Here is a 14,363-nt window from a genome sequence, read left to right on the forward strand (position 1 = left end):
AACAATATACCACACAGGAGGTGACAAAGAAAATGTTTTTTTTTTATGTCAACTCAAGACAATTACACGTGTTGCTTGTTTCATAAAGTCCTGTTTTAAAAGAGCTCGTTGGTGAACCATTTCCATCGTATCTTAAAAAAGGGCATGACAACCACCCCAAAGTCAGGTTGATGAATCAAATTGAGACAGTTTACACCTATTTCAGTTCAACAACAGTAACTTGTACCTTCTTGCTTGTTTATCACAAAAGATTAGTGATTCCTGTCTCTTTCCACTGAAGGTTTTCCATTTACACTTCAGACCCCCCCCCCCCCCCACCGGTGTAATTTGGGGGATAGGGGTCAAATTGGTACAGTTTTGTATAGACTCAAGGAGAAACAAAATTACACAGGAACTCCAGTGCAAAGGTTCAAAAGTAAAGAAACAAGCAAACAAAAACCAGAGTGGGGAAAGCTTAATACCTTCACACCGAAATAAAAACTGATGATTGTAAATCTTCACACCATTCTCTGTGTGTGTGCGCGTGTGTCCATCCGTGTGTGCGTGTGCAAGTACATGTGTTCTGCTATACATTTTATGTCATGGCATCAACATGTTTGTGTGTTTATTTCAGATCCAGTCATGCATATGTTATCTAGATAAGCTAATAACTCACAAACCCTTTGTTGCGCCACATACTACCACCCCAAGGAGTAATTAAAAAACGCTAAATTGTAATATTAATATTGAAGAAAGAAAAATAATGCAATCAGCAAGAGGGCATTCTAAAAATGTAATAGCCACTCCCTTCGCAAATCCCCACCATAGCCAAAAGACAGCCTCCCCAAAAGACTAGTATGAATTAAATGAGGTATGAATCATTTTTCAATTTTTCCCAACCCCCTTACTGACAGTGGCCTGACAAATTAGACATGTTTGTTGAGGGATCTTATGGGTGAATCTAAACATGCGTGAGCCTAGTTCAGGAATAACATGAAAATACTCCTGTGTGAGAGGGAATTCATGTTCTTCCTGCAAAGTTAAAGATCTCACAGGTACACTCACATGTTACCCTAAAGCAGTCTGTAAAGCCGGCCTACCTAATCCAAAGCACCACTTCCCAGATCCCCCCCCCATGTCCCTCCCTTCCTGCTTCCTTCCTTCACTGCACGGCCTGCTCATTGGCTGTGCTGCCAGAGTCCTGAGGCTTCATGACGTCAGGAAGCTCTGGGGGGCTGGAGAAGGGCTCAACCCTCAGCTGCTCAAATGCATCATCTGAAAGAGAGGGAGAGATTTGTTTGATAAGGAGAGAGTAAAGAGTATCAAAGGGAAACAGAGGAAGCAAGAGGCATTATTAGAGGGATAAACTTAGGGGTGAAAGGATGTTGCAATTTGTTTCTGTTAAACTATCAAACTATTTCACAGCCATTCTGACATATCTTGCAGCTCAACATCAGAATAAAACAGAGTGAATGTTTTGAAACATGGGACAGATACTACGTAACAGAAAAATTAACACTCACCACCGAGACGGAAAGCTAATCCAACAGTCCCTGGGGCTTGAGGTCTGGCTGTCTGATTTGTGAAGCCACAGTCTCCAAGAGTCTTACTATCCTCCAGCAACATGTCATCCTGATACAAGAGAGATGTCAGAGCCGAGGGTAGATATGTAACACCACAATTTTGTCAATATGCACACACATACCACAAATGAGGGCAGGAGAGAGAAAGAGAAGAATAGACTTTGGGGGACTGTTTGGGTTTAATAAAATCAACTTCCTCTTAAACTTGGGGAGTTCCTACATCAGAAGAAAAAAAATAGAACAAATGACTTTCATTGGCCTGGCCATATCTTACTCCCCCATTTTGTAATTGTCCTCCACAAGGGGTATGCACTGTATATACCTTGTACAGCCTCTGTTCCTCCGGTGCCCTCTTTAGGATACCCTCCACTATGCGCTTCAGCTCGTAGACCGTAGTGGACTCTTTGGCATCAGTGAAGATGGTCGTCTTGTGACGCCGGATCATCAGAAACACATCCTATGACAACAGCAAGTTAGGGAGATAAGACATAATAGAAATAATTTCCCAAACTTTTAGTACCAGGGACCACTATGCCGTTTCTCTCTGTTTGCTGGCTAACTAACAGACCAGTGAACAATAAACACTGGAATAGGACTGTGAAACGTGCTGCAGCCTTTGACATTTCATTCACTGTCTAGTAGTCAATTGCCTATGATTTGTATATGCGGAAGCCTTTCTTGAACCAATGCACCCGTTTGAGGGGAAAACTGAGCAAACAGCAGCCAAATCTGCCACCATAGGCTTCAGCCGGGTGACAGCCCCACATGTGCTCGTTCATCGTTCGAAGTGCTAGAGAGCCATCTTTCTAATTAAAGGCCTCAAGCCTGGGCCGGACCCAATAATGTCGACATGTAGGGCTGGAGGATCGTGGGTAAAGTACAGTTAAATTATGGGTTTCAATATTTGGGAGAAACAGGGTTTCATCATTTAAGGTTGGGGGAATCATGCAAAGTAAATTGGCAAAGACCGCACCACCAACTATAAATCCCAGTTCCACCCATGTTTGAAAAGACTAGGCTTAACTTGAAGAGGAAAATGCTAACTGTTAGCTAGCTACATAACGATGCTGGATACACAATGTCCAAATGACTTTAGTTACCAAGCTGGCAACTGTATAACGTTAGCTTGCTAACTAATTAAATAACAAATAGAATGTTTGTGTAGCTAACTAGTCAGCAAAAAAAAAACTAGGTAATATTGCATTACTTGTTCAGTTTGCTAACAGTAGTAGATGCCAGCCAACGTTAGCTAGCTAGCCCATTCACTCAATGCTTCAGTGACGTGTGGTAATATACGCTTGACACCAAACGAATAGCAAGCCATCTGGGCAGTAGCTAACGTTACCTAGCTAGCTAACGTAAAAGTATGTTCGAGTGCCACCAGGGATAGATAACTAGCTAAATGAGACAGATCTAGGATAAGTTTCCTAGTTTCCTTCCTTTTAACAAGTCAGACAGTGAACGTTTAGCTAGAATTAGCTCGTCAAGTTAGACAAACAAAACGCTGATTGCAGTTAAACAGTTACTGTGGACTTGCTAGTTACCGTTAGCTTAATATGCTGCGAAACAAAAGGAGTCCATATCAAGCGTTTCCCACCATGTCTTAATGGAGGGAATGAACGGTTTCTACATGTCAACATTTACTTTACCATAGTAGCAAAACGCCATAAGAATGTCAAGTCACAGTTTTAAAATATATTATTTATCTCTTCCTCACTCACCATTTCTCTCGGTCGGTTGCGCCTCCGCGATCCCACACTGCACTGCGAGAATCACAAAACGCTCTCATCCAACAGTGGTGTATGACACCAGAGATACTTTTTATGAGCTAGGAAACACCATTGAAATCGTATTAACGACCATTGTGTACGTTGCCCATGCTACGTCAATGGACAGCGCGGTGCCTTCTGGGCGATTCTTGGACAAGGAGAGCTCTCCTTCAAGGAGTGAATGGGAGTCAATTGGCCGCTAACTAAAAACTCAACATTAGCTTGCATTTTGTTAACAAGAAGTACAACATTACAAATATTTTCCGATATGTGCGATAATTAACTTGCTATCTGTAATGTATACCTTTGGAATCGTGACACCACGTTCTTTGGAGAAAAAAAGGCACGTTTCTCTACTCATACCCTGATTTTGGGATGGGATTTCGTGACGATTATTTCAGCAACAGCGCGACGAAGCAAGACAACGTCAACGCGATTGGTCAACAGTCTACTGGGTGGGTCTTTATACGTGCCTCACTCACTGCACAATAGGATTCCTATCTCCTTCATCTAATATCTCTGATCATACCCATACCACAGCGGAGGGTATTCAGAGAACTGGTAATGGCGTATTTTTGTAGGCATGAACTCACTCCACAGGCAGAAGGGGAGAAGATGGTTAGCTTTGCGAACTCCGCCATGGTTCGTTAGCCAAAGCCTATGGGGAATTAATGGCGGTTTTGAATAAACGCCGATAATAAGGTCTGTGGTTAACACAGGTTTTGGAAATCTAACGTTTTGTTCTGAGAATCTTCAACAGTTTGTCACTTTCTGTGAATTTATGAAAAATAAAGCACAACGCTTCATAATTCATAAAGGTCATGTTAACTGACTTATCTCATATTACAAAATATATAAGACCTCCTCAGACCTTATTTTAGGCAGTTATTCCAAACCCCTATTATTTCCCCAACTAGAGGTAACTCATAACCGGGTTTTAGAACTACAAGTTGGCGAGATGTTTACCATTTAAGAACCAAAACAAGAGTTTATTGGCCATATTCAGGTAAATTCTATTGGAAAATTGAGGTCTATTCTGTTTCGTTTAAAAAACGTTTTGCAACAGAATCGGCGGACTGAATAGACCCCAGCTGTCCGAAAGCACTGCCTGTGAAGTGAAAACTCAAGCTTTGTTTTGAGAATATTTCATAATTGTACATTTGTCCAACACCGGCATGCTCTACAATGAAGGGACCCATAATAAATGCATGCTTCATAATGTATCTTTGTATAAACAAATTGTTCAGTCTATTCAAGGCATAAAAACAACATTCCTTTAATAATCCTGCGTTCATAACCAATTGGAGAAGGTAGTATTTACCAGCTGGGATGTCGTAAATACCAGTTCGATACATTCACAAGCTTTGAACTCGCCGATTGGCCAATGGCCAACAAACTGCGTCAACCATAAAATGTACAGCTACCATGATTGTAAACAAATAAGTGTTAAAAAACAAGATGGCTTTTTATAAACAATGTTCTGTTGCATTTAACTGACAAATGCTGTTATGGAAGTAATTTTCTTAGTACGTGACGTCAAAGGTCAGCATGTGGGAGAAGTCAGAGCTCAGGGATGATCGATACGTTTCCAACTACTAATTACCAGTTGGGGGAGCATTCAAGTGGATTTTTCCAAGATCAAGTAAGGTGAAAATATCTACAGTATATGCTACAATAATGTAATGTGAAAATGTCTATACTACAATAATGTACTACAATAACGCATGTTTGGATTCATTTACTGGGGGAAAAAAATAAATTGCTTTTAGGATAAGCATATCACTATTCCATCATCTATGCTGCTATGCATGATGTTTGGACTGATTTTGAATTGATCCAGTTGGTTCATAAACTCCTATCATCCTCCTGTGTAACAATCATGACGCAGTACACCAGCCAAACAACCATAAAAGACAAGTGTTTCTAAACAAAATGATAAAATAAAAACTACACCCCCGATAAAGCGCACATCCAATAAATTATTCAGTTTTCCATGGCATGATGTTCTTCAGAGGATCGCTCACTGTTGGTGTTACGGTTGTTGTTGGGGTTACCGTCGGGGTTAGCGTCCGTGCTACCGTCGGGGTTAGCGTCCGTGCTACCGTCGGGGTTAGCGTCCGTGCTACCGTCGGGGTTAGCGTCCGTGCTACCGTCGGGGTTAGCGTCCGTGCTACCGTCGGGGTTAGCGTCCGTGCTACCGTCGGGGTTAGCGTCCGTGCTACCGTCGGGGTTAGCGTCCGTGCTACCGTCGGGGCTACCGTCGGGGTTAGCGTCCGTGCTACCGTCGGGGTTAGCGTCCGTGCTACCGTCGGGGTTAGCGTCCGTGCTACTGTCGGGGCTACCGTCGGGGTTAGCGTCCGTGCTACCGTCCGGGTCACCGTCCGTGAGACGGTCGGGGTGACCATATGTGTTACCGTCAGTGTTGTTACTCTCAGTGTTGCTCCTTAAAAAGGAGACCCTGGTAATAGTGCTCTTTCCAGCTGTTTCCTTTCCAGACTCAATGCCAACCATGTCTGTAATAAAAGATAAACACAATATGATCAACAAATTACGATTATGTTAGTAACATAACACAAGACAATTAAAATTTAGAACAGTTAACACACTAAATACTCACTTGAACAATAGATATGTTGACAAAGTTATTCTCAAACCTCTTTAGGAAAGTGAACAGCTGGTAAGTAAGTCTCGAGGTTCTGCTCGCCCGAGTTATGCCTCACGATAAGCTGTAGACCATACTATTTACCAAGAGTGTTTACCTGTATAATACATATTATATTACCTCAACTACCTTGTACCCCTGCACATTGATTCATTACTTGTACTCATTGTTTTTAAATCGCATTACAATTTCCTTTTTTACTTAGCATTGGCTCACAAAACTGCCTCTAACTTCCTTCATACTGGACACAGAGACATACAAATTATATCCAGAAGTTTATCTGACACAGGGGAAGTTCCCAAAACCCTGAAGTATCCCTTTAACCATCACCACAGTGTGTGATATGTCGTATTGTACAGGGATTGTGCTCACCTTGCGGATCAGTGTCATGCCCACCCTCTTGATTTGACTCGATTGCAAAGGAACTCTCTCTGAGCTCTGCAGGACTGAACTGTAGGAAATATAAAAAGGACAGGCAGAAACACACCCATTCAATTGAAATGCAATCCATTATGATAAGAGTTCAGCTATAACTAAAAAGTAAACTTACAGACAGATCCCTAGGGGTGGTGACCGGCTGTGGTCCTTTGCAGCACAGCAGAGAGAAAGGTCTCTGCTTGGTCTTGGGGTGCTCCTTGAAACACAGGCTGAACACCTTTGCAGGGAGGCAGACATCCCAGTTGTCTGGATGGTCCTTCACAAGATCAGACACCATCCTGTTGGGGTGAAGGCAACCATGGTCAAAGTTGAGTATGAAATTAAAAACCATATAAAGGAATGAGTCTAAAACACAAACCTGCTGATCAAGGTTTGTGTGGCCAGATCCAGTGATCCAACTTGCCGATGACGGTATAAGAGAGAGAACCCCCTCAGCTTCAGATGACTGTTTAATGCAAGGTTGATCTAAAACATGAATACATGTAAAAACACCTTGTACAGTGGGGCAAAAAAAGTATTTAGTCAGCCACCAATTGTGCAAGTTCTCCCACTTAAAAAGATGAGGCCTGTAATTTTCATCATAGGTACACTTCAACTATGACAGACAAAATTAGAAAAAAAATCCAGAAAATCACATTGTAGGATTTTTTATGAATTTATTTGCAAATTATGGTGGATAATAAGTATTTTGTCAATAACAAAAGTTTCTCAATACTTTGTTATATACCCTTTGTTGGCAATGACAGAGGTCAAACGTTTTCTGTAAGTCTTCACACACTGTTTCTGGTATTTTGGCCCATCGATGCAGATCTCCTCTAGAGCAGTGATGTTTTGGGGCTGTTGCTGGGCAACACGGACTTTCAACTCTCTCTAAAGATTTTCTATGGGGTTGAGATCTGGGGACTGGCTAGGCCACTCCAGGACCTTGAAATGCTTCTTACGAAGCCACTCCTTCGTTGCCCGGGCAGTGTGTTTGGGATCATTGTCATGCTGAAAGACCCATCCACGTTTCATCTTCAATGCCCTTGCTGATGGAAGGTTTTCACTCAAAATCTCACGATACATGGCCCCATTTTATTCTTTCCTTTACATGGATCAGTCGTCCTGGTCCCTTTGCAGAAAAACAGCCCCAAAGCATGATGTTTCCACCCGCATGCTTCACAGTAGGTAGGGTGTTCTTTGGATACAACTCAGCATTCTTTGTCCTCCAAACATGACAAGTTGAGTTACCACCAAAAAGTTATATTTTGGTTTCATCTGACCATATGACATTCTCCCAATCTTCTTCTGGATCATCCAAATGCTCTCTAGCAAACTTCAGACGGGCCTGGACATGTACTGGCTTAAGCAGGGGGACACGTCTGGCACTGCAGGATTTGAGTCCCTGGCGGCGTAGTGTGTTACTGATAGTAGGCTTTGTTACTTTGGTCCCAGCTCTTTGCAGGTCATTCACTAGGTCCCCCCGTGTGGTTCTGGGATTTTTGCTCACCGTTCTTGTGATCATTTTGACCCCACGGGGTGAGATCTTGCGTGGAGCCCCAGATCGAGGGAGATTATCAGTGGTCTTGTATGTCTTCCATTTCCTAATTATTGCCCCCACAGTTGAATTCTTCAAACCAAGCTGCTTACCTATTGCAGATTCAGTCTTCCCAGCATGGTGCAGGTCTACAATTTTGTTTCTGGTGTCCTTTGACAGCTCTTTGGTCTTGGCCATAGTGGAGTTTGGAGTGTGACTGTTTGAGGTTGTGGACAGGTGTCTTTTATACTGATTACAAGTTCAAACAGGTGCCATTAATACAGGTAACGAGTGGAGGACAGAGGAGCCTCTTAAAGAAGAAGTTACAGGTCTGTGAGAGCCAGAAATCTTGCTTGTTTGTAGGTGACCAAATACTTATTATCCACCATAATTTGCAAATTAATTAATTAAAAATCCTACAGTGATTTTCTGGATTTTTTTTCTAATTTTGTCTGTCATAGTTGAAGTGTACCTATTATGAAAATTACAGGCCTCTCATCTTTTTAAGTGGGAGAACTTGCACAATTGGTGGCTGACTAAATACTTTTTTGCCCCACTGTACGATTCTCTAATGAACCACTCTGGACCTATTGACCGCTAGTGCATATATGAACCAACCTCAAGATTGTTGCAAGGTATGTGTAACAGTAAGTATGTGACAAAATATATTTTGCCTCACCTTACTGGTAAACTTCCTCTTTAGTCGAACAAGGATTCCAAAAGGGAAGCCAAAGTGAGAGATGACTTCAGCGACATGCTGCGCTACCTCAGTAGAGCTACAACCTCTCAGGGGGAAGGCCTCCACCCATTTGGAATAGAAGTCTGTCAAGGTCAGAACGTACTGGTGTCCGTTCGGTGTTAGGGGCAGTGGCCCTCTAATGTCCATACCCAGCCACTCCCATGCCTCTGTGATCTGGGTAAGAATGGGAGACAATGTATAGTACTGTTTTAATGACACTCTTATTGGTTTTCGATCCAGAGTGAGACATATTAGAAAAAGACAGACCATTGAATCAATGATCAACTTGGAGGCTCTATCCCTAACCCTGTATTAGAGACTGAAAGTTTACACATCCTTCATTACCTCTATTATGTGCTTGAGGGGTGGAAGTTGGAACTCCATGTTCTCACATGCCACCTGAAAATAAAGTGCATTGTTTTTTTTATTATTATTTTTTACCCCTTTTTCTCCCCAATTTCGTGGTATCCAATTGTTGTAGTAGCTACTATCTTGTCTCATTGCTACAACTCCCGTACGGGCTCGGGAGAGACGAAGGCTGAATGTCATGCGTCCTCCGATACACAACCCAACCAGCCGTACTGCTTCTTAACACAGCGCGCATCCAACCCGGAAGCCAGCCGCACCAATGTGTCGGAGGCTACACCGTGCACCTGGCAACCTTGGCTAGCGCGCACTGTGCCCGGCCCGCCACAGGAGTCGCTGGTGCGCGATGAGACAAGGAGATCCCTACCGACCAATCCCTCCCTAACCCGGACGACGCTAGGCCAATTGTGCGTCGCCCCACGGACCTCCCGGTCGCGGCCGGTTACGACAGAGCCTGGGCGCGAACCCAGGGACTCTGATGGCACAGCTGGCACTGCAGTACAGCGCCCTTAACCACTGCGCCACCCGGGAGGCCCAAAGTGCATTGTTTATCAAATTCTTAGCATAAGCTATTGGTATATTGCATAAGCTACAGGTTATTCCAGTGAGCAAACAACGTACCTTCGGGGCAACATCATCTTTGAATCCCCAGCGAATACTCTGCAAAGATCAATATGAGGAAAATGTTATTAAATATCTACATAATGCAAAAAAACAGTAAATAATTCCTGTATATCTGGCAAAGCAACAGTCCAATCAGACCACATAGAGCCACTCACGTGTGGTAGACAGTAATCACTGTGGAAGAAACCTGGGAGGGATTCAGCCATTTGGATTTCTTCATCTACATGGATATACCAACTTGAAGAGGTAACTTTTTCTGGAGCTCTGATCCGTCAAAATATAAGTTGACAATTGAAAAAGCAAGAACTAGAACACAGGTAGAAACCATTCTGCTCTACAGTGACGTTGTGCATTCCAAAAAGAGCAAATTTAACTTTCACTTAAATTCACAAGGTTATTTACTTAGTATTGTCTTTAGCCAGCTTGCTCGTCTCTGATGTGATGGTGGGGCTTGGTGTTGTGACCGGTTCAGCCACTGTAACAGCATGGGCAGCAGTATACTTCTCTGGCAACCCATCACTCTGCATGCCAAAAACAAAGATAATGACCACCATTACTGCGTGGACGCATGTACTTTAAACATACCGTGTGTAGGCTATGCATTTACATATCAATGCTTCACTTAGCAAGTGAAAACATAGCTGAGTTACATCAAATGCAATACCAAGATGGACACTAATGTGCAATGTGGGATGCCAAATACAGCCAAGGAGTTTATTCGCCTCTTCCAGTACCTTACCCTGGCTCTTCTACTCTGTGGGTGGATGGATGCCTGTAGAAGGAACACATTTAATTTAAATCACACGTTAAAATATTGTACATCTAGTAATCATAAACCGTATTATTTGTGTAGTTAGTTCTGACTTTGGGATGTATCTCGCTAGATACATTTTTTGTTTCAGTGTACCTTCTTCTTTTGAAAGTTCTCTGGGAAGTCAAAAATGGTCGGGACTGCGTCTGGCGTGAGACGTTGACGTTTGTCCATCCGGCAAATGTACTTGTCTTCAAAGTGAATGGAGCACACACGGTGGTGGTGTTGCGGATTCCAGTCTTTCCACTTCATATTAATAATCCATCGCTTGCGTCTTTCAGGGTCATTTTTGGGGAAACTGTTACCAGAAACATTACCAGCAAATTGGTATCACAAAAGTATCAAATTATGAATAGTAAATCCATAAATGATGTATGTAGATTTATAAGAGAACAGTATCGCAACAGAACATATCATCTAGCTAATTAAGCTTTTTTGTCATTGGTTTTTTCTTGCACACTAACGTTATTTGTACAAGCTAGCTATAACTTTTACTTTAGCTAACAATACCATAGCTATCTACCGTACCCCGTATTAAGGCATCACAGTTATGACCAAATACTTGTTATTGTTTTCATTACGTTGGTAACCAGTTTATAATATCAATAAGGCACCTCTGGGGTATGTGGTATATAGCCGATATACCACGGCTAATAAAGTTAACGTGTCTCTCGAGCAAGACGGTATAACGTACCTAAAAAATCCTACATCAGCTTTGGGACCGCGATTTTTGCAGTTGTATGCTGAACACAGTGTTGGCATTTTTGTCGTTGTGTGAAATGAACAAAAATAAAATACGAGGCACAACTAGCTAACTAAACGTTCTCAGAGGTGATGATGCCGCCGGATGTTAATGTTTTTTACACGGGTTGTTCTTCTTAGTGTAGTTTTCTGGCAGACTACACACTTTTGTTGCGTATTGCTGCCTTTCACAGGTCGGAGTGTGAATTGCAAATGTTCTTCACAAAATGGGCAAATATAAAATGCTCTTCATAAACGCCACTATTCACGGTTGCCAGGTATTCAAAACCCGCACACAACTAGCCCAACATGTTTTTTTTTTCTGCAGCAAGGGAAGTTGCCACATTTAGCCCCCAAAAAACTTTTGCGTAACATTATCGAGCAAATTAAGAAGGAATTATCAACGTAAATTGTAACGACGTAAGAAGAACAATTCGGGTTGCCATGAAAATGATTGAGAGTTAAAGTGACTAATAAAGGAATTTAAATTACAAGAGCAATTATAATTCGCCCTCATTAAAATCGACAGATAATTTTCCATCAATGGATGACGATTTAACTAATTTGACTGCTATGATTAAACAATACGGCCCGGGGAGGTGAGGTAGGCTATATGGCGAATATACCACGGCTAAATGCTGTTCTTTAGGCACGACACACCGTGGAGTGCCTGGATACAGCAATTAGCCGTGGTATATCGGCAATATACAACAACCCCCAGAGGTGCCTTATTGATATTATAAATGGGTTACCAACGCAATTAGAACAGTAACAATTATTTGGTCATACCTGTAGTATATGGTCTGATATGCCACACGTTCAGCCAATCAGCATTCAGGGCTTGAACCACCAATGTGCATAACTATAGATAAATCCAACAGGAGAGTTTGAGGGATGAAAGTTGGACAGAGGATCTCGAAATCTCTATGCTAGAAACACTCGGATGAATTAATAATTGTAATGTTTGGCAATTGTGACATTATGTGCCAGATGTTAAGACTAAAAACCGTTATAAATGGTCTATTTGGGAGATTGACTCATCATTTCAATAGGCATAGGCTAGACCTATTAACTAAAATATGGGTTTATGATTGTAATTCAACTTTGTCATAGTTTGGTTAGCTAGATGCAGATAGACTACAGCACATGATATGCCTACATCCTAATTTCAGATCGCCTACAGTAACCTAGGCAATATGTAAAATGAACGATTTAGCAGCTTGCTAAATTCAAATTGTCAGACTAATTTATTCAACATGAATAGGGAGGTGATTTCGATGTAGGAACTGTTTCCCTTCTGGAATAGGCTACTGAGGATGGGGTTATAATTTCAATCACTGAATCGAATATTAATAACATGGATATGAATTGAATAGGCCTATGCTTTTTAAAACAATATATAAAAACCACTGACTGTTGTTATCTGTAACCTAATCTGACAGACTATTACCCTCAATCTAATGCATTCTAATAACAGCTGATCAGCAATTGCGATAGAACTGTGACGATGACACACAATTGATGACTTCCATTTTCCTTAACCAAACATGGACATTAATAATACAAGGCTACAACAACAATAAACTTGAGTTTTGGCTATTTATTAAATCAGTTTGCCAGCTCCAGGTAGACTACACAAGTGGCACAAATTGATTTGCAATGACTCCAGTGATATCATTTCAACATATTTCTTGTATAAATGGTAGGCTACAGTAGCTTACATAGGCATAGAAATTAATAGGCTACTTGATTTATTTAACTAGGCAAGTCAGTTAAAACAAATTCCTATTTACAATAACGGCAAACAGTGGTGCTGTTTCCCCAACTGCGGATTCGATAATTCAACCGAAACTAAACCAAAATGCCTGAATCAAACCAAAGTAACCCTTCTCCCACTAACAACAATAAACCTATCCCAACAAGCCTATCATAACAATTCATCATGGAAGCTAGTCAGACTCTCTGCCCAAACCTGACCTAGTAACCTCCTCTCAACCTGGTTTTGCCCTCAGTTTCACAAATGGGAAACACAGCCTCATGTGTCACATTTGTTACACTACACCTGATCTTCCTGAACCGCAAAAGGTACTAGTTATTATACTGTATCACAGGCTAGCCCCAATGTGCCGATGCTATTCCTTGCTTGGACAGCATTGTCCCGCATTTTCCCATTGACGAAAAACTACACAGAGCCTTCAGAAAGTATTCACACCCCTCGACTTTTTCCACATTTTGTGTTACAGCCTGAATTTTCAATTGATGAAATTGAGATGTTACTGGCCTACACACGCACAATACCCCAAAATGTCAAAGTGGAATTATGCTTTCAGAAATGTTTACAAATTCATAAAAAATGAAAAGTTGAAATGTCTGGAGTCAATAAGTATTAAACCCCTTTGTTATGGCAAGCCTAAATAAGTTCTGGAGTAAAAATCAGCTTAACACGTCATAATAAATTGCATAGACTCACTCTGTGTTCAATAATAGTGTTTAATATCAATCTTGAATGACTACCTCTGTACCCCACACATACAGATAATTGTAAGGTCCCTCAGTTGAAAAGTGCATTTTATGAGGATTCTGTGTTATGCAATATAGCCCGTTACCATATATGTGATTGAATATTATCTGCTGTTGGCTTGTGTGGATGTATGTATGTGTTATGCAACATAGCTGACTTGAAACATTGTTAACAGTTTCAGGGCCATGGGCCTTTCTCATGATGGAAAAATACAGAATAACATGAAGACAGCAACTGTGCAATGAGTTGGGGGAGGCACATTCAGAACGTAGTGTTTGCAAGAACAAACGGTCTTTTGTTAGATAACAGGAGTCAGGTGCCTGATAACTGTATATTCTACACAGCTACAACGACTGACCGCTGAAGCGCTTAGGGGGCTGGGACCAGCCTCTGTGTCAACAATAAACGATAGGCTCGGTGAGTCTAAACCACGCCCAGTCTCTACTCTGACAGGCCGGCTCGGAAGCAGGAACTACTTCTGTCAGAGTATATTATAATATCTTTGTCAGGAACAAGTCAGTTCTCTGTTTGCCCTGCGAGTTGGGACAGAGAACCCGTATATACAAAAATTGCATTTACCACTTATTGCTTAGCTAATAAAAAATACATAGCAT

The 14,363-nt window shown here is 41.7% G+C and overlaps 2 protein-coding genes across 2 annotated transcripts; both read right to left on the minus strand.

The window, feature by feature from the left end:
* Window positions 1-21: 21 nt before the first annotated feature.
* Window positions 22-3,744, minus strand: LOC110538630 (elongin-B). Its single transcript, XM_021625567.3, has 4 exons — window positions 3,284-3,744; window positions 1,885-2,019; window positions 1,503-1,611; window positions 22-1,254 (listed from the first exon to the last, which is right to left on the minus strand). Exons 1-4 carry the CDS (start codon window positions 3,284-3,286, stop codon window positions 1,142-1,144), a joined length of 360 nt encoding a protein of 119 aa, XP_021481242.1. The 5' UTR covers window positions 3,287-3,744; the 3' UTR covers window positions 22-1,141.
* Window positions 3,745-4,591: 847 nt separating this feature from the next.
* On the minus strand, window positions 4,592-11,804 carry LOC110538626 (uncharacterized). The gene is made up of 12 exons (XM_021625564.3): window positions 11,182-11,804; window positions 10,584-10,785; window positions 10,416-10,448; window positions 10,079-10,197; window positions 9,832-9,940; window positions 9,674-9,712; window positions 9,032-9,085; window positions 8,627-8,860; window positions 6,790-6,896; window positions 6,544-6,709; window positions 6,366-6,444; window positions 4,592-5,844 (listed from the first exon to the last, which is right to left on the minus strand). Exons 1-12 carry the CDS (start codon window positions 11,247-11,249, stop codon window positions 5,315-5,317), a joined length of 1,740 nt encoding a protein of 579 aa, XP_021481239.3. The 5' UTR covers window positions 11,250-11,804; the 3' UTR covers window positions 4,592-5,314.
* Between the last annotated feature and the right edge of the window lie 2,559 nt (window positions 11,805-14,363).

Source organism: Oncorhynchus mykiss, chromosome 12 (assembly GCF_057628025.1).
Source record: "Oncorhynchus mykiss isolate SJ-2025 chromosome 12, ASM5762802v1, whole genome shotgun sequence".
Taxonomy (NCBI): Eukaryota; Metazoa; Chordata; class Actinopteri; order Salmoniformes; family Salmonidae; genus Oncorhynchus; species Oncorhynchus mykiss.

Excerpts from the sequence above, each read along its gene's own strand:
- LOC110538630 (XM_021625567.3), bottom strand. Across the intron at positions 1,612-1,884 it reads AGGAACAGAGGCTGTACAAG|GATGACATGTTGCTGGAGGA; the intron begins GTATATACAGTG and ends CTCTTGTATCAG. Across the intron at positions 1,255-1,502 it reads ATTAGCTTTCCGTCTCGGTG|ATGATGCATTTGAGCAGCTG; the intron begins GTGAGTGTTAAT and ends CCTCTCTTTCAG.
- LOC110538626 (XM_021625564.3), bottom strand. The coding sequence starts at position 11,249 with ATGCCAACACTGTGTTCAGCATACAACTGCAAAAATCGCGGTCCCAAA. Across the intron at positions 6,710-6,789 it reads ACACAAACCTTGATCAGCAG|GATGGTGTCTGATCTTGTGA; the intron begins GTTTGTGTTTTA and ends TCACCCCAACAG. Across the intron at positions 6,445-6,543 it reads CCACCCCTAGGGATCTGTCT|TTCAGTCCTGCAGAGCTCAG; the intron begins GTAAGTTTACTT and ends TATTTCCTACAG.